Here is a 24641-nt window from a genome sequence, read left to right on the forward strand (position 1 = left end):
GTCATGTTGTAGCATAAGTGGCGATCTTAGATTCCTCTAGTCATAATTGATTGAAATCGTGGCTTTATTTTATAAAAAGGGGGCAACCTTATTAAAAACCCTTCAGAAAAATGAAAAAAAAAAACTCAAGGGTAAAGAGTGTCACACCACGAAAAAAAGATTCAAAAATTGTTCAAGGCATGGAAATTTTTTTTTTCAAAGTATGAAGAAGAGATTCAACTATAATAAAAACATATACTTGCATGTTCCAAGTTCGAGGCACTAACCCACCGTCAAGAGTTTCAAAATGATATGCTCTGTTGTCGAGGATTTGGTGGATCCTGAAAGGGCATGTCCATTTAGGGGATAGTTTGTTCTCTAGTTGATACAACTAAGCTTTCCTGAGTACGAGGTGTGAAACTTTGATCTTCCTTGGGATGACCTTCCTTTTATGCCTCATTCCCACCCGTCACTTGAGAGCTTCGAACTGTAACCGAGAGTTTTCACGAACTTCATCCAGTATGTCTAGCTTTGCTCGAATTCCTTCGTTGGATGATTCTAGAGAGATTTTTTGTACTTAGAGTGAAGGTTCAATTATTTCAATGGGAGTCATTGCATGTATTCCGTAAACCAAACTGAAAGGCGTTTCTCACGTTGTTGATTGAGGAGTTTTGTTGTAAGACCAAAGCATTCGTGGGAGCTCCGCGGACCATCTCCCTTTCATTTTCTCAACCTCCGTTTCAACCCCTAAAGGAGTATCTTGTTTGTTGTCTCAACTTTCCCGGTTGTCTGAGGGTGTTCCACTGAAGAGAAAAATTGCCTAATGCCAATTTCTTAGCACATATGACCCATCTATTTGTTGGCGAACTGTGTACCATTGTCAGAAATTAGGAGCTTGGGAACGTTGAGTCTATAAATGACATTTTCCACAAAAAATCCTTAATCTTATGGGTTGGTATGACTGCTAAGGGATTGACCTCAATCTACTTTGTGAAGTATTCAATAGCTACTACCAAAAAATTTAGTTGGCGAGTAGCTAAGGGGAAAGATCCCAAAATGTCTATTCCCCATTAGTAGAAAGGCCAAAGACTGCGGATCAAATGGAACTCTTTGAGGGGAGCTTGATGCCAATCAACATGTCTCTCACATTTTTTGGCATAAGCCATGTTGTTTTCGTTCAATATTGGCCAATAGTAACCAACTCAAACGACCTTAAGGGATATGACTTCTACACATTCCTTTGTGCAGTTGGGTCAGAACCATGTTGGCTTGTTCTTCATCAATGCATTGAAGAAGCGGGTGAGAAAATCCATACCAGAACAGATATTCATCTATCAAAGTGAATTTGTTGGAGTTGCGTTGTAGTTTTTGGCAGATTGCTTATCAAGCGGTAAAATGTTGTCGGCTATGCAACAAAGATATGGTGTCATCCATGTCTGTCTTACTGAAATGTGGAATACTTCTAAACCTTCGCCTTTCGGGCCACTAATAGTTAATATCAGTGTTTTAAGGGTTTCTTGTATTATCGTGCATTGTGATGCCCCATTGGTGGACCTTGCTAGTTTTGAGAGCAAATCAGCCCTAGAATTTTGTCTCCTAGACACATGAGTTAGTTCGAAAGAAGCAAATAACTCAGCAAGAGTTTTCACATACCTGAGATATAATGCAGAATGTGGGTCCTTGGCTTGAAAGTTGTTGGTCACCTGACCCACCACTAGTTGTGAATCACTTTTCACAGTAAGGTGTCCTATGCCCATTTTTGTAGCGAGCAAAATTCTAGTTATGAGAGCTTCATATTCTGCATGGTTGTTGCTTGCATTAAAAGAAAATCGTAGCGATTGCTCTAAGAGTACACCATCTGGTCCTTCCAATATTATTCTTACCCCTCTACCCTTTACATTGAAAGCTCCACCAACAGAAAGGATCCACTTAACCAATGCAAAAGAGGATGATGCCATAGTAGGGGTGAGCTCTGCAATGAAATTCGTAAACACTTGATCTTTTATGGGTCCACGCGGTTTGTAGCGAAAGTCAAACTCTGAGAGTTCGATAGCCCATTTTATCATTTGTCCCACCACATCTGGTTTTCCAAATACTTGTCGAATGGGGAGGTTGATCATCATTACTACTGAGCAAATTTGGAAATACTGCCTCAGTCTTCGTGCGATAAATACTATTGTCAGTCTCGCTTTCTCAATTTCTTGATATTATGTGTCTACAAATTGCAAAAATTTGCTTACATAGTAGATTGGCTCATGCTTTTCCTCAGAATTTTGGACAAGGACCAAACTGATTGGAGTCCCCGATTCAGGTTTACTAAGAATCCATGGGTGTGCTAGATACCCTTTCAATTTGAAGAAATCCTCCTCACATTTTTCTGAACAAACGAAAAGATAATTTTTTCGCAAGCATTAAAAATAGGGGAACCCTCTTTTCCCCCCGCTAACAAGAACCTTGAATCGTTAAAATTCTTTTCTTGAATTTCGTCATTAGACGTGCACCTTATCTGCATGACTGACTTTGCTTGAATATCAAGATTGAGTCAATAACATAAGTAATTAGGATCAATGTAGGGCACGTCGGAGGCGGTCCCGGAAAAAGCTTATATATTTCGGGTCAAGACATCTCTCAGCTCCTCCTCCTCTTTAGCACTTAAAGGTGTTCCGATGTGGAATTTTTCCCCTTTCAAAACTATCTCTCGGGTATTCCTGACGGGTTCGAGGCGTCTATCATTCCATTCTTCGCGTGGATCTGCCTCTATACTCGTGTTTGGCTTAGCCGTGGAAATAGTATATGTTCCACGACGAGCTTTCAAGATATTCTCATAACAATTCCTCACCATCTTCTGATCAACACTCAGAGTGACAATCTTCCCTTCCTAAGAGGGGAACTTCATTTTTAAATGCGGGGTGGATACCACTACTCTGATTTTGTTCAGAGGACCGCCCTGTTGAAGATGGATACGCCCAAGTAACAATTTATATGAAGAGGGGTTCTCCACTACTATGTACCTTATTAGGATGGTGTTTGTTGTTGTTCTGTCTAAAAAAATGGTTCTGAGTTCAAGATGACCTCGAACTTCCACTTGCTCTCTTAAGAATCCAACCAGAGTTCCATCAAAAGGCCTTAACCGATTCGATGGTATGTTTAAACCCACGAAAGTCTCCCAGAACATGACGTTTGTCGAACTCCCTTGATCAACCAGGACTCGTTGTACATTACAGCCCATGGCGATGACATATATCACAATCGGGTCATCCTCATGAGGTGCTATATCCAAGAGATCGGTGGTCGAGAAAAGATAGAGGGAACTCATGGTGTTTTCCAAGGTTCCAATGATAGCACGACCTTGACATATCGTTTTTGACTCGATTAGGTAACTCCACCTCTTGAGAACCCACCGACAATGGTGTTGAAATCACCAAGAATCAAGGTCAAATGAGCAGGTTCCCTTGGTGCGACCTCTCTCCCCGGTGTAACCTGCTTCTTCTCACTTTGGTGTTGTAATCGAGCCAAATGAACAACGAAAACATAACAACTTTTTGTGGCATGGTCGTGTGTTCGATAAAACTCATACCATGCTTCCCGATGATGCCCTAGTTGTCGTTTGGTTCTTCTAGAGAAGTTTAACTTGTTTGAAATTTTAGGGTCCCTCAAAAGTTGGCTACAAGGGACATTCATGGATGGACACTAGGGGGCCTCCCTCATTTCGTTGTCACGAAGAGCGACATATGGGATGTAGCTCTGCTCGGACTTTCTTCCTCCTTGGGTTTCCGTAGGCTTTTTTTCTCTCAATCCCTATGTACCAAGCACGTGCACGCTTCTCCTAATCTCTTTTCCTTCTTAATGCTTCTTCATCCTTAGTAAAGGTTGAGGAACGCTTTCTAACCTCGGCTATCGATTTTGCTCGGTTCCTAAGCAATGATTCACTAAATGGATTAGCTCGCAATCCATTCAGGAATGCGTCCACCACCATCTCCTCATTGGGTTGATGAATTCGTACTAACACCTCGCAAAAACGATTGAGGTAGTTTTTTAAGGGATCTACTTCAACTTGCTTTATGTCAAACAAATTCGCAATTCGGGGCAGTTTGATTTTGTTGGCTGTGAACTTTTTTTCAAATATTCTTGCAAAGGTGCAAAACAACGTGATGGTGTTGTGGTGGGTGACTAAAAGAAAATCATCTTAACAATGAGTCAGACATTTGATTGTATAAGAGAGAACAAACTGTTGAAGATGGGAAGCATTGATGTATCAAATCCTCTTTGAAGCCTGAAGAAGTGTTGTGTTTTAGGTTTTGGTTTGGGGTTTAGAATCTTTGTAAGATCAGTCTTGATTCTCAAACAAAGCTTATTCCAATCAATTTTAAGTGTTTTTCCATGCAAAGGAAAAAACAACCGATTAAAGTTTCAAGATAATTGGTTGTTTGTCACTTAGCTGGCAAAGGTGTTTTGAAACTTTTTTTTGAATCATTTATATAATTGTCAAAACCATCCAATCGGTTAAATCAATGTTTTAACCGATTAAATGTGTGTTTTCATAACAGTTTTCTGAAAACCAGTTTTAACTGATTTTGTTGTTCAAATATGCTTTCAATGGTAGCTTCTCATGTAATATAAAATTATTCTTCTTTCAAACGTGAAAAGATTGATGAAACAAAAAAGTTTGATTCTCTGATTTGAGATTGTTTTGAGAGATTACCAACTGTTTGTGAAAAGGTTTTTACCAAGTTTTAGCAAGATTGCTTTTGAGCTTTGCTGTGATTCAAAGAATTGATCAAAAGGGTTTATGGTGTACTGTGATTCCAAGTGTTTTCTATCCTTGTTTAGGTTCTTGTAATTGTTCATATTACTCTTTGAAAAAACTGTTGTAAAATCCTGTAAAGTCAGTGTGATTCTGGCTTGAGGTGTTGGTTGTGTGCAAGGAGGGTGAGTAGGCTTTATGGGATTCAAAGTCACCTCTTTGTGTGGTGTGTGTGTCTAATCTGTGATTGGTTGCATAGTGAAATACTCAATGGTTTGACTAAGGACTGGATGTAGCTCTTGGATAGAGTGAACTAGTATAAACCTTGTGTGCAATTCTCTTTATATCTTCCTTGCATATCTGTTTGATATTTTCTACTGTCATAAACAACCGGTTGAATCGTAATTTTAAGCAATTATATTTCTATTATCTGTTTCTATTTGGAACTTTGATTGGCTTTATGAATTGCTTTTATGAGTTGATTGTTAAAGTTTCATTCTAAGCCAAGTAATTGTGAAAATCTTGTGTAAACAATTCACCCCCCCCCCCCCCCTTTTTGTTATAACCATCGATCCTAACACAAACTACTTGTATTGATTAAAAAACAAGTCTCGATCGTGTAGATCCTACCAGTACATTCCCCTATTTCTTGATTGTATTCTTTTTTTTTATCTATAATTACATCACAATGTTTCATTATAAAGCTCAACAAACCCTAACCTTTTCAAAGTCCTAAAACAACCAATTTATCCCTCCCATAATAATAGTTGTTGTTGTTCTCTCAGACTAGTTTACCACACTTGATATGATCATGCTTAAAGAACATAAAATCGACAAAGTGAAAAGTTATGTAAATCTTCCTTACTAAACATACGAGATAAAATATTTGCCAAATCCTTCATACCATTGCCTTTAACAACATCGTTTTTTCTAAATCACTCCCGCATCGTGTGTTAGAATTAATGGCCTAAACAACAGGGGGTGAATTGTTTGACAAAGGATTTTCGCAAAGAATGGCTAAGAATGAATATTTATCAACACTCATAAAAAGAGCAATCAGGAAAGCCATACAATCAAAGCAATTAAAACTGTTTGCAGAAAAATAATTGGTTTAAATTTTGTTTTAACCAGTTGTTTATAGAAGTAGAGACAAAAATCAAATTAAACAGTTTATAATGAGAGAGAGAGAGGGAGAGATTACACAATCAATTTATATTAGTTCACTCAACCCTTGAGCTACATCCAGTCCCCAGAAAACCACTGGGTATTCCACTAGCAATCAATCATAGATTACAAACACATAACACCACAAAGAGGTGATCTTGACCACACAAGAACACTCACCCTCTTTGCTTTTCACAAAACCACAGTCAGAAAAACCTCTGACCTTACAGGTTTACAAGCTTACAAGTATAGAAAAGAAAAAATTACAAGAATAAAAAAGGAACAGATTACACCTGGTATTTCATGAATCACAGAGCTCCTAAGATCAGTTCTTGAACCAATGCACAACCTTTAGGCAATCTTGCAAAACTTTGAATCAAATCTCTTCTCAAAAACGTTTTCAATCTTACTTTCTGTGTGCTTTTTAATACAAAGAGAAACCATATTTATAGCTCTTAAATCTAGCCGTTTTAGGCAGTTAATCATGAGGCAAAACAGTTTCAAATCAACTGAAAACAGATTTAACAGGTCTTTGAAAAGTTGTTAAGAAATGTGACAATCAACCGGTCGAAATGTCATTTTAACCGGTTGAATTGGTTTTGACAGTTAGTCAACGAAGTCAAAAACAATTTTTAAAACCTTCAACATGCTAAGTATAAAACAACCGACTAAATCGTGAAATCAACCGGTTGTTTTTCTCTTTGCTTAGAATTTTTTTCTCTTTTAAAACAAATTGATCCAATTTATGCATAGGATTAAGAATGAACTTTATACAAATTCTAAACACCCTAGAACTAAGCTTCAATCAAGGCAGCAAAGCATCAAGCTCTTGTCACAGATTTGGTTCATAAAAGCTTCCATGCTCTACAATCCTCCCCTATTTGATGAAGACAAATCCCTGGGATGGTTTTGGAATTTTCTGTTTAGAATTTTCTCAACCTGCAATCACAACTAGAAATATAAATACAGGATAATCTATTCCAGATTAATCAAGCACCACAAACTAGTTTCCACTAGGTGATTTCCATAGAGGAACATTAGCCAAATCAATGTGAGAAACCAGGCAAACAAGCATAGGTGCAGCCACTAGTACAAAAAAGTACATTAACGACGGTTAAAAAGGACATATAAAGACGGTTTTTAAACCATCGTTATTGCGGGTGTCGTTATAGATCAGACATTTTTAACGACAGTTTGTCAACTGACGTTATAAATGTGTTATAACGACAGTCCATTTAACCGACGTTATAAATAGCTACTAAATAAATAATTTATTTTAAAAATATATATATTTTTAAAGACGGTTCCTTTGGGAACCGTCGTTATATGTGCTTTTTTTTGAAAAAAAAAATATTTATTTTTAATACACCTTAAATCTATATAAAATATCCAATTTTCAAAAAATCAAAAACATTTAAAATCATAATTTAAATATGTGCAATTTTATCAAATATATATGCTCAATTATTATCTTCAATGTTATATTAGTCATAAATAATTGAAAAGATAGTCATTAAAGAAAATAATTTTATCATTCAGAATAGTTCTTCTAAGCATACATACATACAGAGTTTCATGTTCAACTCATACTAACTCATATTTACATTTTTATTCTATAATGCTCTTACTTGAACATTAAAGAATATTTTCCAATAAACCTCCTCTCCAAATAACTCCTCTCATAATAAGTAAAGGCTTTCTCTGGCGTTGGCGTCGGGATCTTCGAACAAGGTAAATACGTCCAAAAACCCACTGTCTACCTAATCTTAAATCCGATTGTTGCATAAATAATAACATCACCTGTCATGCAAAGAGAAAAATACTAATAACTCTTGTTTACATTGTCAAGTTTCTATTTTCTCTACTAAAAAGTTGAGAATTAAATCGCCATCTAGCTTTACAAACTGTCTTATGCAAGAAGTAAAAAGAACATATTTTATTACAAACTGTCTTATGCAAGAAGTAAAAAGAACATATTTTATTACAAACTGTCTTATGCAAGAAGTAAAAAGAACATATTTTATTACAAACTGTCTTATGCAAGAAGTAAAAAGAACATATTTTATTACCTCAGCTTTGGTACGAAATTCTAATAAGCATTTACACACATGACAATCTGCTTTATGAAGTGAGTTGTTACCCTTGTTCGTTCTCACCAATGCAAATACCTTAAAGAAGATGAATTCAATACCGTGAGAATGATTCAAGTGAAGTATGAACATTAAATAGTGCTTCTCTAGCTGGATAAATAGGGGCACTCAGTCGAGCAATGAGATGGGAAAAGAAATCTCTACTATCTCTATCCTTAGATCATATTATATCGTTGATTATATTTATATTTTCTTTTCTTTGAAATATCAGTTACCTTGCATTGCTTATAAAAAAAAATCAGTTACTTTGCATGTATAAATAGTTTTTCAATCAGAAAACTTTAAGAATTTTTTTCTTTCAAAAATATATACAAAACTAGATTAATGTAGTTAAGTTAATAAGAATTTATAAATAACTATATGTAATTCTAATAGGTCATACACTCAAATTAAAAAAACATGTATTTCGTTAGAAATATGCTTTAATTTGCACGTCAGGAAATATTATCTATTTTTAATTTTAAAAATCTAATTAAACTGAATGTGTATAGATAGTATAACTATATTTACGGTCATTTAACAATAAATTAATCTATAATAATATATAAATTTTTTCGTGGACACAAGTTGTTTTTCTATTTTAAAGATACAAAATTCATAAGAAAAAGTACTAAAGAAAAAAAAAATATAATGAAAAAGAAGAAGAAAAAAAAAATATAATGAAAAAGAAGAAGAAAACTGATCAACAATGGGAAAAGAGTCGCAAGTAAATCTAACAAGAAATAACTGGTAAAAGTGAAGGGAAAAAAAGGAAACTAACAACAGTGGGATGGGAGTACACGTAGATAAAATAAATAACTACTTATATGGAACACTCAAATCAGAAAATTTTTTTAAAGTGAAAGTCTAATTCCAATTAGGGAAAATGCTAAAAGTACACAAGGAACCACTCAATTTAACTAAAGTAAAGGGTTTGTCATTTAATTTGAACTAGTGTTTGGAGTTCAAATTTGGAAATGATTTTTACCTGAAGTTGAAGCAACAGGGTAGCCAATAACCACATCGAGTGCCGTGAGGATAATGTTGTTGACCACAAAAAGAAACCCTACTCCTGATGCTTGACTAACATATGATAGAAATGATACCTTTTAGGAGAATTTTGAAAAGGAGAAATCGTTGAGTCCAACACTTTAACTCCAGAAATGAGTCCTGAGTCCAACCCTAAATCCTGAAAAAGACATTCCGAAATATCTATTTCAAAATGAAAAAGGTGTTATTCAAGATTTTGAGAGTATAAAAAGAAAGTGTCTCCTTATTTTTACTGAGTACTCTTACCAATCATCTAAAACAGACAACACATGCTTTTCCAAGTCACCTACCACGTTACTAGCATTCAACACTCTGCCCACATCAACTATCCAACGTCACGTGCCACATCGTCATAATTCAATTTGATGGTTGATCACAGACTTCTACATTTACCTATTCCTGGTTGAATTGATCAGGGAGCCGTTACATGAGTTTAAACAAACAGAAGTTTAGACAATTAATAATCAGCCATTTCCAATTTTTTTTGAATTAGAAGTTCTATCTCTATAAATCCTGGTGTTGTGTTGATGAGAAACCAGAACGGCACCTGTTGCTTGCTGCAATTGTTGCTTGCTGCAAGAATAGTAGAGAAAACAAATTTCAGGTTTTAGAGAATGATATTAGCCTAAGACATGAAATAAAAATTCAACAAGGAAGAGATGAGAAAAAATTAAGGAATTGTTTCAGCATGTGCACCTCTAGCTTGGACACCACCTCCTGAATTGAGGTACCATTTGCCCTTCCTTTTACATTAACTAAGGCAAGAGGGTATTTCCGAAAGTGAGCATTGATTGCTTTCGCAATACCAGTTACATTATTGCTCTTTCCTAAAAAAAAGTTGCTGCCATAAAACAATAAAGAGATTAAGTATGTGCTTTATGTTTTATAGGTTGAGAGAAGAGATTGTAATTTTTAATTATAGGGATCGCTACAACATGCTTCAAAAGACAGAAGGTACAACATATTATACAACACAAGGCTTCCCAATTAGTATAATTTCAGGAAAATACCAAAGGATAAGTGAAATTGAGAATGAAAAATGGTGAATTGAAAAGACGTGTGACCTGAGAGTAAAGAGATTCTAGGGTTTCTTTGGTGACGGTGTGAAGAGGGCCAACGTATATGCAGGATGGCGCACGAGGAGGGTCGTCGCAGTGGCGTTGGACGTGCACGACGTCATGACGCAGATCGCAGTGGCGCTCGTGGTGAAGCTCACGGTGGCGCTCGCGGTGACAAAGCTCGCTCGCGGTGGCGCACACTCGCGGTGGCTCCTGACGCAGTGTCGCAGCGTTGCGGTTCTCCTGGGTCGCGGTGGGGTTGGCTCACGGAGAAGAAGTTGGTGCGGCAACGTGTTGGATGGAGGCGAGATCTCTGGCGGCGGTGAGTGAAGAGGGCGGCGCAAAATCGATGGTTGTGGGTGAGGAGGCGCGGTTGTGGGTGAGGGGAATAGTGAGAAGGAAGGTGAAGCGGTGGTGAGTGAGTGAAAATAGAAAATGAGGGAAATGTGACTGAGGGAAAGAGAGGGTGCCAGCTAGGGCGCGGGAATTTGATACTAAACCTAAATATAAGGACGGTTCCAGCAGAACCGTCTTTGTAAACATACACACCATACATATAAAGATGGTTCTAAAGAGAACCGTCGTGATAAGTGTTAAAAATTTGAAAAAAATAACGAAATTGCCATCGCCTCACTTATGACGACTGTTTTTTACGAACCGTCTTTATAAGGAGTCGTTAATTACGTATTTTGCACTAGCAGCAGAAAAACAATCAGTTATTTCGCAGGAATAACCAGTTAAAAAATTATCAGAGTTTATAACAATAATTTAAACCAGTTAGAGTAATGTTCAAGCAAATGTGCAAGCAAAAATAGATGCAAATATAGAAACATTACAACCCAAACACTTCTCCCCTATTTGTCTTCACAAATAAAGTTAAAGAAGGATTAAAAACAGCATAGATTCAAGATAAGACTTGTAGATCAATTATCCATAATTCATTTCTTAATGAATGAAACTTGTCTTTGAATAGGGTTTGGTGAAGATGTCTGCAAGCTGTCTTTTAGTGGCAAGAAATTGAACCTCACAGTCACCATTACTGACATGATCACAAATAAAGTGATGTTGAATCTCAATGTGTTTGGTTCTGGAGTGCTGAACTTGATTTTTTGTGAGATTTATTGCACTTGTATTGTTACAAAATAAAGGGACCTTGCTGACTTTCAACCCAAAGTCCTCCAGTTGTTTCTTGACCCATAAAATCTAAGCACATGAGCTCCCTGCAGCTATGTACTCATCTACAGTAGTTGACAAGGCTATACAAGCTTGCTTTTTGTTGTGCCATGATATAAGACATGAACCAAGTAGATGGCATGTGCCACTTGTGCTCTTTCTATCCAATTTACATCTTGTAAAATCAGAATCAGAGTATCCAACTAAATGAATAGGAGAGTGTGAGGGATACAATAAACCCACAGTTGTTGTTCCTTTAAGATATTTCAGGATTCTCTTGGCAGCTTTAAGATGAGATTCCATTGGACTGGATTGAAACCTTGCACAAAGGCAAACAACAAACATGATATCAGATTTACCTGCAGTGAGATAAAGTAAGGAACCTATCAAACCCCTGTGTTTAGTTTGGTCCACTGTTGTTCCAGCTTCATCAATACTCATGTAACAATTTGTAGACATTGGTGTTGTTCCAGCTTTACAATTCTCCATCTCAAACTTTTTGAGAATGTCTTTGCAGTACTTAGATTGACACAAGAAGATGCCTTCTTTCGATTGTTTGATTTGTTGCCCAAGAAAGAAAGAGAGTTCCCCCATCATTGACATCTCAAACTCCCCCTGCATTGCTGTCACAAATTCTTCACACAATTTATCAGTAGTAGAGCCAAAAATAATGTCATCAACATATATTTGGACTAAGATCACAACAGAATTAGACTTTTTAATGAAAATGGTTTTGTCAATCTTCCCTCTTTCATAGTGGTGAGATAGGAAGAAAACTACTTAACCTTTCATACCATTGTCTTGGTGCTTGCATGAGACCATACAAGGCTTTCTTCAACTTGTATACATGGTTGGGATATAGGTGGTCCTCACTCTCGGGTGGTTGTGATACATAGATTTCCTCATTCACAATTCCTTTTATAAAAGCACTCTCCACGTCTATTTGGAATAGCTTGAAGCCATTCATGCATGCAAAGGCCAGTAAGAGTCTCATAGCTTCTAACCTTGCTACAGGTGCGAAAGTCTCATCATAATCTATCCCTTCTTCTTGGTTGTATCCTTTAGCAACAAGTTTTGCCATGTTCCTTGTAATTACCTCTGAATCATCTTATTTGTTTTTGAAAACCCACTTTGTTCCTATAACATTCATTTGATCTATTCTAGGAATCAGAAACCACACATCATTCCTTACAAATTGATTAAGCTCCTCATGCATAGCAGCAATCCAATGTTCATCTTTGAGTGCTTCATTGATTGTCTTTGGTTCAATCTTGGAGACAAAATCCATATGGTTGCAAAAAGTTTCTACTGTCCTTCTTGTAGATACACCCTTGTTGATTTGCCCAATGATGTTTTCAGCATAGAGATCTCTGGGAATCCTTCACTCTTTTGGAAGATCACATTGTTGCAGATTTTCAATCGGTTGTTTCGCAGAATCAACCGGTTGATTTTTTGGACAGTTTTCTAGATTCTTCAAAAAGATATTCTATTCATCTTCTTCTTTATTGAACTTTGTTGGTCATTGTTCTACATTGTTAGTTTCATAAAAAACAACATGTACAGATTCTTCTACAGTCATAAGTTTCTTATTGTAAACTCTATATGCATGACTAGATGGAGTAACCAAGAAAAATACTATTGTCAGCTTTTGCATCAAACTTACCAAGATTGTCTTTACCATTGTTCAAGATGTAGCATTTACATCCAAATACCTTTAGGTGACCTATGTTAGGCTTCCTTCCATTGAGCAATTCATATGGAGTCTTTTTCAGAATGGTCCTGATAAGAACACGATTTATCACACAACACGTTGTACTGACCGCATAAGCCCAAAAGCACTTGGGTAAGGATGATTCATTCAGGATTGTTCTTGCTAGTTCTTCAAGTGATCTGTTCTTCCTTTCCACCACACCATTTTGCTGAGGTGTCCTTGGTGCAAAGAAGTTGTGAAAGATGCCTAGCTTGTCACAAAAGGTGCTGAATTTCTCATTCTGAAATTCTTCACCATGATCACTCCTAATGAGACCAATGTTCTGTAACAAGAGTTTTGTAGCCTCTTAGCTAGCTTCTTGAATTCAGAATAAGCCTCCTTTTTTTAATGAAAAATATTGTCCATTTAAACCTGGAAAAATAATCTACCACAACAAGAGCATAATAATTCCCTCCAAGGCTCATAGTTCTTGAAGGACCAAATAGATCCATATGTAGTAGCTCAAGGGGTATTGAGGTGGAAACAATGTTTTTCAGTTTAAAAGATTGTTTTGTTTGTTTTGTTTGTTTCCCCTTTTGGCAAGCTTCACACACATGATCCTTCTCAAACTTGAGTTTGGGTAAGCCAATAACATCATTTGAAATCAATTTATTAAAGTGATGCATATGTATGTGTGCAATTCTTCTGTGCCAAAGCCATGATTCTTCATGCTTTTTCAAAAGGCAACCAATAGATGTGGAATTAGAAATATCAAGTAGATAGACATTATTTGATCTCTTACCAACCAGCAACACTTTCTTTGAGTTTGGTAGACGAATCTCACAGGAGTTAGTTTTGAATGTGGCTTGGTATCCTCTATCACAAAGTTGGCTTATGCTGAGTAGGTTATGTTTGAGGCCTTTTGTACCGATCAGTCATCGGTCATCGACTCCAATGATAGACCTCAGACATCGCACACCGATGCCTGATAGTAAAGATGAGCCACGTAAGGTGTGCCCCAGATACACATATCAGGGTGTTGGTCAGTCTTCGGACATCGGTACCATAGACATCGACGTCAGGGATCGACATCGAACCTTGCCAACAGAGGGAGAGATAGGTCCTCGGTGGTCTAAACAACTATAGTGGGCCACGTAAGGTGGGCCCCAGAATTACACTAGTTATCAGTTAAAACATCAGACATGGGAGGAAGCCCTAAAACACGAGGGATCCATGCAAGTGGTGTGTATAGCGCATTCAGGCGCGACACGAGTAAATAGTTCTTGGAGGCGCTAAGGCCCGTTAGGGTTAGGGTTTCCAAGGAAGTTGCATGCATGGCACGTGAAAACTTAGGGCACCCACAGAACAGATGGCACCAGAGATTTGGTGCACAAGTTGGTACCCAAGCGGCCATTCTGTTAGTCGTTGCACTCCAGTTAAGGGAAGTCTCATGTGCCAGATTATGATAATATTGTGTAATAATGGCACATGGACGTTATCTAAGGAACCCTATTCATGGGTAACAGAACAAAGGTAAACCCTAGTTTCAACCTATATAAAGGGGACTAAGAACCCTAACAAGGTACATTGTTTCTAAGATTGAAACTACTTCATACACTTGATGTTTCTTTGCCCTAATACTGACTTGAGCGTCAAAGTGCAAACGGTCGTTAAGGCACCCTTTGTCTTTGCAGGTGAGAGATTCTTCGATCAAGGAGGTTCGATTCTCAGGAGGAGATAGGAGGGCCAGGGACTTGCAGTTCGAGTCAACCGACGGGCGAGTCAACCGGCGAGAACACCTTCCACAAAGAGAACATCATGAATTAAAAAGCTATTTTCATTACCTATGGTGCCTTTTCCAAGGATCTTTCCTTTGTTATTGTCTCCATAGGTCACATGCCCTTCCTATTTAAGACTGATGTTAACAAACTTTGATGCATCTCCAGTCATGTGCTTGGAGCAACCACTGTCCAATTACCATAGGTGCTGGTTTTTCATCAAGAAATCCTGCAAAAATTAAAATCAGGTGGCAAGATCTGGTCCCCTAATAAATTTGGGTCCATGGATGTTAATTTGATTGTTAGGAACCTTAGGATTCTTGGGAACCCATTTTAGGATACCTTTAGGAAAAAAAAAATTGCGAATTTTACAAAATCTGACAGAGTAGCTCTTTCTCATACAGTAGAAACAACAAACAACCGGTATTTAAGACTGTAATGGTTGAAAAAGATTTTGAACAACCACTATTCTTGCTTTGTGGATTAAACCCCAAACCAGATTTTCCAAAAACACATCTTTGAAATGCTAAAACACTCTCAAGGTTGGATTTACCTTTTGAAATTTTGTCTACAGTTTTCACAAGATACAAAACTTTCTTTTGAAGAGATTCACAGTTTTTGCAAAAACTAGATTCACACCTGCAAGAAGAATTTTGATAAATTATTTATAAGTTTTCAAAATCAGTTTTTTAGTTGTTCAATTCTTCTTCCAAAACCTTGACTCTATTTTTCAACCAATTGTTTTTACTTTTCAACCGATTGTTTGAAAAAGTTAATCTGTTAGCTTCTTCATGAGTCTCTTTAAAAGCCTCAAGAAGTTGATAATAACTATCGCATTTGGTAGAGGAAGATGTACTTACATTGTTTGATGCAAAATCTTCTTTTGCCATTAGACATACATCCATTTTTGAAGTTGTAGAGGATGATCCAACAGAAGACTCATTACAGTCTAGCCAAGCATTTCTTGAATCTTTATGAATTCTTTAAAAAGTATCCCACATATCTTTAGCTGAGACACACGCTAAAATTTTAAGAAGTTCATTAGAATCAAGAGCAGGAACAATGATGTTCTTAGCTACACAATAAAGATTATCTTTTTCATTTTTAGATCAAGCAAGTGTATGAAAGAACTGTTTGTAATGACATCTGAGATTTTTCTATCTATTGAGTCAACAAAAAAAATCATTCTTATACACCACAGTTGATAGTTCTCACCACAGTATAGAGGTGGTCTATTTAAAAAAGCACCTTACCCAGGAGAAAACTTGTCAGTCATTAAAACAGTTTTAAAAAGAACTTGAATAAATTTCAAGAACCTAGCTCTTGATGCCAATTGTTAGAATTAATGGCGTAAACATGGGGGATTGTTTGACAAAATATTTTCACAAAGAATGACTAAGAATGAAGATTTATCAACATACACACAAAGAGCAATCAGGAAAGCCAAACAATCAAAGCAATTAAAATTGTTTGCAGAAAAACAATCAGTTGAAATTTCATTTTAACCGGTTGTTTATAGCAACAGAGACAAAAATCAAATCAAACAGTTTATAATGAGATTGAGAGAGAGAGAGAGAGAGAGAGAGATTACACAATCAATTTATACTGGTTCACCCAACCTCTGAGCTACATCAAGTCTCCAGAAAACCACTGGGTATTCCACTAGCAATGAATCACACAAGAACCACAGTCAGATCAACCTCTGACCTTACAGGTTTACAAGCTTACAAGTATAGAAAAGAAAAAATTACAAGAATAAAAAAGGAACAGATTACACCTGGTATTTCAGTAATCATAAAGCTCCTAAGATCTGTTCTTGAACCAATGCACAACCTTTAGGCAATCTTGCAAAACTTTGAATCAAATCTCTTATAAAAAACGTTTTCAATCTTACTTTTTGTGTGCTTTTTAATACAGAGAGAAACCATATTTATAACTCTTAAATCTAGTTGTTTTAGGCAGTTAATCATGAGTCAAAACAGTTTTAAATCAACTGAAAACAGATTTAACAGGTTTTGAAAAGTTGTTAAAGAAATGTGACAATTAACCGGTTGAAATGTCGTTTTAACTGGTTGAATTGGTTTAGCCAACCAAGTCAAAAAACAGTTTTGAAAACCTTCAACAAGCTAAGTATAATACAACCGACTAAATCGTGAAATCAACCGGTTATTTTTCTCTTTGCTTAGAAAAACATTTTTCTCTTTTAAAACAGATTGATTCAACTTGTGCATAGGATTAAGAATGAACTTTACACAAATTCTAAACACCCTAGAACTAAGCTTCAATCAAGGCAGGAAAGCATCAAACTCTGGTCACAGATTTGGTTCATCAAAACTTTCATGTTCTACAGTGTCAACTCCTATCATACAACTTTCTTCACAACCTCAACCTCAATCAACATCTCAACCACCTCATCACCTCCTTTGCTACCAAAGTAGAGTCCACACAAATAATTCATAATAAATGTTATTAATAAGTTTTTTTTACCCAAACATATTAAAAATCACAATAAATAATTATTTTATTAAAAAGTACCTTTTTCTAAATAAAAAAAAACTTTTCTAAATAAAAAAGTACTTTTTTTTCTAAATAAAAAAGTTAAACATACCGACCGAATAATACCCTCCACGCATAAATGAAGGAGCCTGCAATTAAAATATAACCTACTTTTTATCGTGGCGTTGCCATTTGATACAATTTTGTTTCATGGGAGTTAGGTAGACAAGCCCCTCTAGTTTGTGAAGGTAATGAAAAATTCACCTCTAGTTTCTTATTTATGTTGGGTCAATTATTTGTACTAACTCCATTTCTTTCCTCACCAAAATATAAAGGAAGAAATTCCGAGAATTACCAAAAACTAACAAGATATTACACTAAGTTTGATTTGGTAAAAATGCATATACTATTTTATATATATATAAATAAATTTAATTATAAATATACTCACATCATTAATTTAAATAAATATTTACTTTTTAATTTTTATCATCATTTTTTAACAAAATTTTAATATTAATTACATTTAAAAATTTATTTAAATTATTATAAAATAAATTTTAAATATTACCAATGTTGTAAAATATTAACTATTTTTATTTTTAAAATTTTCATAATATTAGTCTTTTTTTTAAATTGAAAAACTAGGTTAGAATTTGATTCCTGATAAAGGTCTCTGATTTTTTTTTCTAATAATAAACCAAAATGTAAGTCAAAATTGAGTTGTCTATTAACAATAAACTATACTATTTAAGTAAATAGTATAAAGTCAAAAAGATTTCATTATTACTTGTGGTGGGACTAAAAGACAATTATCTCAACAACAATGAGTCAAAAACAATTGATTGTATAAGAGAGAACAAACTAGTTATATTGATTAAAAATAAGTTAGAAAAATACTTATAACATGTTTTTTTATGTAACTTTTGAGTGAATTGAAAATTATCAAATTAGAAAGAGTAAAAAAGTATTATTTTTTTATTAATTTAAACTAATAATAGAGAATATATTCAAAACAATACAATACGTTGTGTTACGGACATCTACTAACAACAGTGTATGATCATATTCTACCTCCAAAATAATATTAATGTTATAAAAAGTTTGTCTAGACAAACATCATCACAAATAATTACAAAAAAAAAGAAGAAGTTTTTCTATAATTAAAAACTAGTTTATATTTGATTTAAAAATGCAAAAACGAAGTAGAAAAGGTATATAGTAAAACTTCTACAAATTAGTTTTTACATAAACTAATTATAACTTATAGAATTTTTTTTCTTAAAAATACTTACGAATAAGTATCATAATTTGAGAAAGAAAGGGGAAAAAAAGTATCATAATTTGTTTTGTTTTATAGTAAAAATAAACCCTGTTACTTTGGAAACTAGTGCTGTAGTTGATAAAAAGTTAGAAACTCCATTCCATAGAAATTAGGTGATGAGCCTACAAGACAATGCCTCTGCTAGTTTCTAATATTAATGATTGTTTTTTTATTTCTAGTATGTTTAATTCACCTAATATTTTCAATTCGATTCATATTCATTAAGAAACGCTTAAATTCATTTTACCAAAACAGCAATAAATAACGAAGAAATTCTAAACATTAACAAAAAAATTTATAACAAAATTTCCGTACATAAAATATGGAAAACCCTAAAAAAAACTCTGCAGCTACTACACGTTGTCAAAATAAACACTAAAGAAAAATTACGGGCTTTGAACTCTTCATTAGTCCATTACCACCTGCGTTCACAATACGGGCCTTGTAGCCAAGGATGGGCCTCCGGCCCAAAATGTGGGTAAGCATGCACCGCCGGAGGAGGTGGGGGAGGATATGGATACGCAACCGGCGGCGGTGGTGGCGGATGTGGATAATTGAAATGATATTCTCCGTAGGGCGGAAGCATAGCCGGCGGCGGTGGAGCAGCTGCGGGATAGACGGGGGACCCCACCGGCAACGCGACCGTTGGATAGCAGCACGTGTTATTGATTTCGCACGTGGGATATTGTACCCTATTAGGAGCACACGCGCAATCCTCCGGTGCCAGAACAGGGTACCCGGAGATTCTCCCTTGGAGAATCTGCGACGAGTGGGTTCCGCTCCCACTCCCATTTCCAATCCCAATCCCAATCCCAATCCCAGTCAATTTGTACGAGAAATTGAAGATACCGTTGGGCTTTCCCTCGGCGGATCGAACCTCGTAGCTCACGAACCTCGCTGTGCCGGCGGTAGCGTCTCGGATCAGACCGGTGAACGGCACGCGGCACTCGCCGACGACTTTATCGCCGAGGATGAGGCCGTCGTGGCGGAACTCAAAGCAGAGGAAGAGATCGTCATAATCGGAGTGGCGTGGCGAGTGCGAAAGCCACCCTAAATCGAAACGCACGTTGTGGTTCCAATCGGGATTGCTGCCATCGTCATCGCTTTCTCTGTGCGTTAGGGTTCGCTGTCGCTGCCTCCGCTCCTCTGTCATTTCCCTCTTCGGATCCTCGCTGTCGATGAAGACGGTCGCGTAAACAGTGAGCTTTTGGAAAAAGTTGAAGGCTCTGAGGTCCTTGCACGAAATGAGTTTCACCTCCATGCATCTAGGTTCGGGTTCCATTGTTTCGTGATATTTTGGGGTTTTTAACTTTGGAATAAAAATTTGATGCGATCTTAGGTTATGTCGATGAATTTGTAATCTGATTGTTGTACGCGTTTCCAACTAACGAGAAACCACCAAGAAAACTAACATTCAATGTTTAATTTGTTAACTGTCATGCCTTGTACTCATGAATGGAAGGTTCTCTCGGTGTTCCATTCACGTTAACTATTTCTGCTAATTTGCCGTATCTTTCGTCCTTATATGAGTCCAGAGGAAATATAATTATATTTATGTAAATATTAATTTTATTACAATTAATATTAGGTATAATTAATTTTTGTAATTAGATCGAGTCAATATTCAATTTGATATACTATTTCTAAAAAATCAATTTTTGTCCTAAGTTTTTTTAAAAGTACGTATTTTAGTTATTTTTATTAAATTTACATTAATGTGTTAAGTGGTGATCACTATAAGAAAAGAAAAAGAAGTTTTAGCGAACATTAATATAATCAGAAATAAATTTAATTAATAGAGTATTTTTTTAACTTTCATTAAGTTTCAAAGATTTATTCTAAAACCTCGGTAGAATTATCGATGTTTTTTAACCTAAGTTTTAAAGGTTTATTCTAAAATGTACGGGTAAGCTTTGCACGACCAAGAATATGACTCGGCACTCGGTCCAAGCCGACCAACACCAACAAAAACCATTACGCCTAAATAGGATTAATGAAACTAATCAATGATCAAGAGTTATGTAATACATTCCTAAGCATGACCCAACTCCCTAATCTGACCCAATAACAAAGGGTCCATGATAATAATTTAAATAGACACAAATTCCAAGAATCAGGTACGTCATTAAACAGTACTCAGAGCACCGAGTGTCAAATACCAAATTCTCACTTGAGCGTCGGAGTACCTTTTGCAGGTAACATCCGAGCATGGACTTTGCGGAGATCGAGAGGTAGAGTGACGAAAAAAGGAGGAGTTCGTTCAGAGAGGAAGGGAGGAAGTGCAGACCGACCGACCGATGAGAACTCGAATCGTTCTCTTGATTCCGACCCCGTTCAAGAACAACTGGCGTCCACTGTGGGGCTGAGAGAATCAGCTTCAAGAAGAAAATAGATGGTATCAACCCAAAGCACGGTGAACAAGAAGACGTCTGATGCTAAGCAAATGGCGGTCTTAATGTCTTTGCAGAAGGAGATGGCCGAGATGAAGAGAACGAACAAGGAGACTAAGAAAAAGAATGAGGATGAGATCCTAGCTCTCTGAAAGGAGAATGAAGAGATGAGGAGGAAGTTCGTGGAGGGGGGTCCATCCACCGGATCGACCAACCTTGTTGGGAGGTCCTTCACCACCCCACCCGGCCCTAAGACCGTTAAGGAGCCAAAGGATAAGATCCACACCCAGGAAGTTGGCGGCGAATCCTATCCGAATAGGTCGATCCCTACAACCGACACTCTGGACTCGGCTTGCTAACACCCCTTCACTGATTCCATAATCGGAGTGCCACTACTAGATAAGTGGAAAGGCTTTAATTGGGATCATTATGACAGCATGTGATCTGAGTTGATTTTAGATGGTTCCATTTTAGAGGTGACACTTTACTTGTGATTGAGATTTCAGCAATAATATGGTTAGACCTAGGGAAGATCCCCACTGGACACGAACATAAGCAAGTGGTTAAGTAAGTGTGAAGGTTCACTTCCAAAGGTAAAAAGGAAAATCAGTATAAGGTGACAATGATGATGCATTGTGGAAATTGAAAGACATGAAAGGAAACAATGAAATGAAACATGGTTGAATGATAAAATGGAAGAACAACACAAAACACAAAGGAAGAACCAAATGGAAACAAGTATAAGAACACAAGATAAAATGGGGTAAATGGAGATGAAGGAAAGGATGGAAGAAGAAAGCTTATGGTGTGGGTTGAGAATTGACACGCCAGTTGGAGTATGGTTGCCTCCAAGATGAGTGTAGAGGGTCGCCACTTGAGAGCTCTCAAACTTTACACTCACTCAAGATAAGACCTATTGCTAGAGCAAATAATCCTCACACAAATTGTGCAGAGTTTTCCTTCTTCTATAAATTTTAAGATGAAAATACAAGGAATAAGACACCCTATTTATATGAGTGGGTGCCTTGATGGGCAAGAAGGGCAAGGGTAAGGTGTTAAATGTGTGAGGGGCTGCCTTTAGGGTTTGACTAAGTCAAAACTGCACCCTAGGCTTGTCCTTCTAGAAACTAGGTAAAATTTCCTTTCTAAAGGGCTAGGCACAAGCTATAGGCACCTATTCTAGCCTATCTTGCTATTTTGGATCCCCGAAGTGAGCCTAATTTATTTACATAATTTTTCTCTTGTGGAAAAGAATAGAAGGAAGAACTTCTGATATTTGAGTTTATAGCTTTCTCTTCTTTTGATGATTCTTTCTCGAGGTTTGGTGGGGCCCGACTTTGTATACTGAGATGACTGACCTTTTTGTGAAGTGGTTGATGTGTCCTTAGTCATCTGTTGGTTGCTTTGGTTTGTATCATGCCCCCCAGGTTGGAAAGAATTCGTCCTCAAATTTAGAATTCCTACAAATAACATAGTTAGTTTGTTTCCAAAGAAGATATTTCTAAGTTTAGGATATGAAATAAACTTATGTATATGAAGCTTGGGGAGTTCACATGGGTGAATTCTAGATACAGGCCATGTTTGTGGAGAATGTTTAGGGAAGAGATGATTTGTTTGTGAAAATCCTCTTAGAAGGGGATAACCTTTAGGAGAATGTTTGGTCCTCTGCAACCTCATACACATTAAAGAGTTGTTCCACTTTAGCTTCCCATTCTAAATACAAATTAGGGTCATTGCCCCCACTAAAACTAGGTAACTTTAAAAAATGAAAAGAATTCTTTGGTTGTTGTTGGTGTTGATGGCGCCTTTCTCCAAAATTGTGCACTCTCCAATCTTGTTCTTGACTCCCATAGTGCATATGATGTTACACGATAATCGAGATGAGAAGCCCTCAGAGCGTGAAGGAGGTGCTACAACTCATTGGGCGTCTTAACGCCCTCTCTAAGTTCGTTCCTCGCTTGTCCGATTGCACGAGGCCGATAGTGCAACTGCTTCGAAAAGCAGCAAAGTTCAACTAGGATGAAAAATGTGAAGAAATCTTCCAGCAGCTAAAGGAGTTTTTATCCTCACCGCTGGTGATTCAAAAACCGAGACCCGACCAACCAATTATTTTCTATTTGTCGGTCTCGGAGGAGGCAGTAAGTGCAGTTCTCGTACAAGAGGTGGAGAAGGAGGAACGCCCCGTGTACTTTGTTAGCCGGACATTCCATGCGGCTGAGACAAGGTACCAGATGATAGAGAAGGCCGCGTTCGCCATTATCCTAATGGCCAGACGGAGGTCAGATAAAAGGAGAGTTTGAGGTGAAGGAGCCTTTGTTGCAGAGGTACTACCACACGGTCTCCAACCTCATCTCTCGGTTCAAAAAAGTAACAGTGGAGCACATCCACTAAGAGGACAACACGAGGGCCGATGTGTTGTCTCTGCTCGCTACAACTAAGAAGAAGAGCCACCACAGATCTGTGGTACAAATTCACCTAAAAAATCACAGCGTAGGAGAGGCCGAATTCATGGTCGTTACTGAGGCCGACACTTGGATGACTCTGATCATCTAATACCAAGAGCTCGGCACATGGAAGCCGAAAAAGGAAAAAGCGATGAGACAACAGTGTGCGAGGTACACTTTGATCGGCCAGGACCTCTACCGAAGAGGATACTCCAAGCCGCTATTAAAGTGTATCACTAAGGAGCAGGCAAAGTATGTACTCCAAGAAATCCACGAAGGATCATGTGGAAACCACTCGGACAGAAGAACGATGGCTGCCAAGGTCCTCAAGGTCGGCTACTATTGGCCGACCGTCCAAAACGATTGTGCAGACTATGTGAAGAAACGCACTACGTGTCAGGAGTTCGACCCCTTGTCCCACCTCAAGCTCAAGACACTCTACAATATGGTATCACCATGGTCGTTCGCCATCTGGGGAATGGACATTATTGGTCCCTTCACCCCAGGCAAGGGACAAACTAAATTCCTCTTGGTCGGGATAGACTATTACACCAAATGGATCAAGGCTGAGCCCCTCGCTTCCATCTCGACTAAGAATGTCCAAGTTTTCGTGTGGAGAAGCATTGTGTGTCGGTTCGGAGTTTCACACACCATCATAACCTATAACGACTGATAATTCATTGACTAAGGACTCCAATCCTTTTATGAGGACCTCGACATAAAGTCAGTAACAAGCTCGGTCGCACACCCCCAAACCAATGGGCAGGCTGAGGCAGCGAACAAGATCATCCTCAACAAATTAAAGAAGTGGCTTGGCACAACGAAGGGATGGTGGACTGAAGAGTTGATAGAAGTATTATGGGCGTACCGTTGCATGCCCCAAACCTCAACACAGGAGACAGCCTAACATACGACACTGAAGCCATGATACCGGTCGAGGTAGGCAAACCTTCCCTCCGAAGACAACTCTTTAATTTATCTCTAAATCAGGAGAATCATTCAGTCGGACACGACTTAATGAACAAGCTCCGAGACAAGAGGAAGATCTGTGAAATTGCATGCAAGCTCCGAGCGGCTAGGCGGTATAACACGAAAGTTCGGTCAAGAAGCTTTAAGAAGGGAAACCTCATATGGAGGATACGAAGTGAAGCAAGGAAGACGAACAACAAGGTCTCATCCAACTGGGAAAGCCCTTTTCAAATCCGAGACGTTGCAGCTGAGG

The 24641-nt window shown here is 37.3% G+C and overlaps 2 protein-coding genes across 2 annotated transcripts; both read right to left on the minus strand.

Annotated features, from left to right (window-relative positions):
* Positions 1-1313: 1313 nt before the first annotated feature.
* Positions 1314-2102, minus strand: LOC137815636 (uncharacterized). Its single transcript, XM_068618750.1, has one exon. It carries the CDS (start codon positions 2100-2102, stop codon positions 1314-1316), a length of 789 nt encoding a protein of 262 aa, XP_068474851.1.
* A 16743-nt stretch (positions 2103-18845) lies between these two features.
* LOC137813741 (uncharacterized) lies at positions 18846-20077 on the minus strand. Its single transcript, XM_068616154.2, has one exon. The coding sequence runs from the start codon at positions 19865-19867 to the stop codon at positions 19001-19003; it is 867 nt and encodes a 288-aa protein (XP_068472255.1). The 5' UTR covers positions 19868-20077; the 3' UTR covers positions 18846-19000.
* Between the last annotated feature and the right edge of the window lie 4564 nt (positions 20078-24641).

Source organism: Phaseolus vulgaris, chromosome 1 (assembly GCF_051622355.1).
Source record: "Phaseolus vulgaris cultivar YP4 chromosome 1, ASM5162235v1, whole genome shotgun sequence".
In the NCBI taxonomy this organism is placed as follows: domain Eukaryota; kingdom Viridiplantae; phylum Streptophyta; class Magnoliopsida; order Fabales; family Fabaceae; genus Phaseolus; species Phaseolus vulgaris.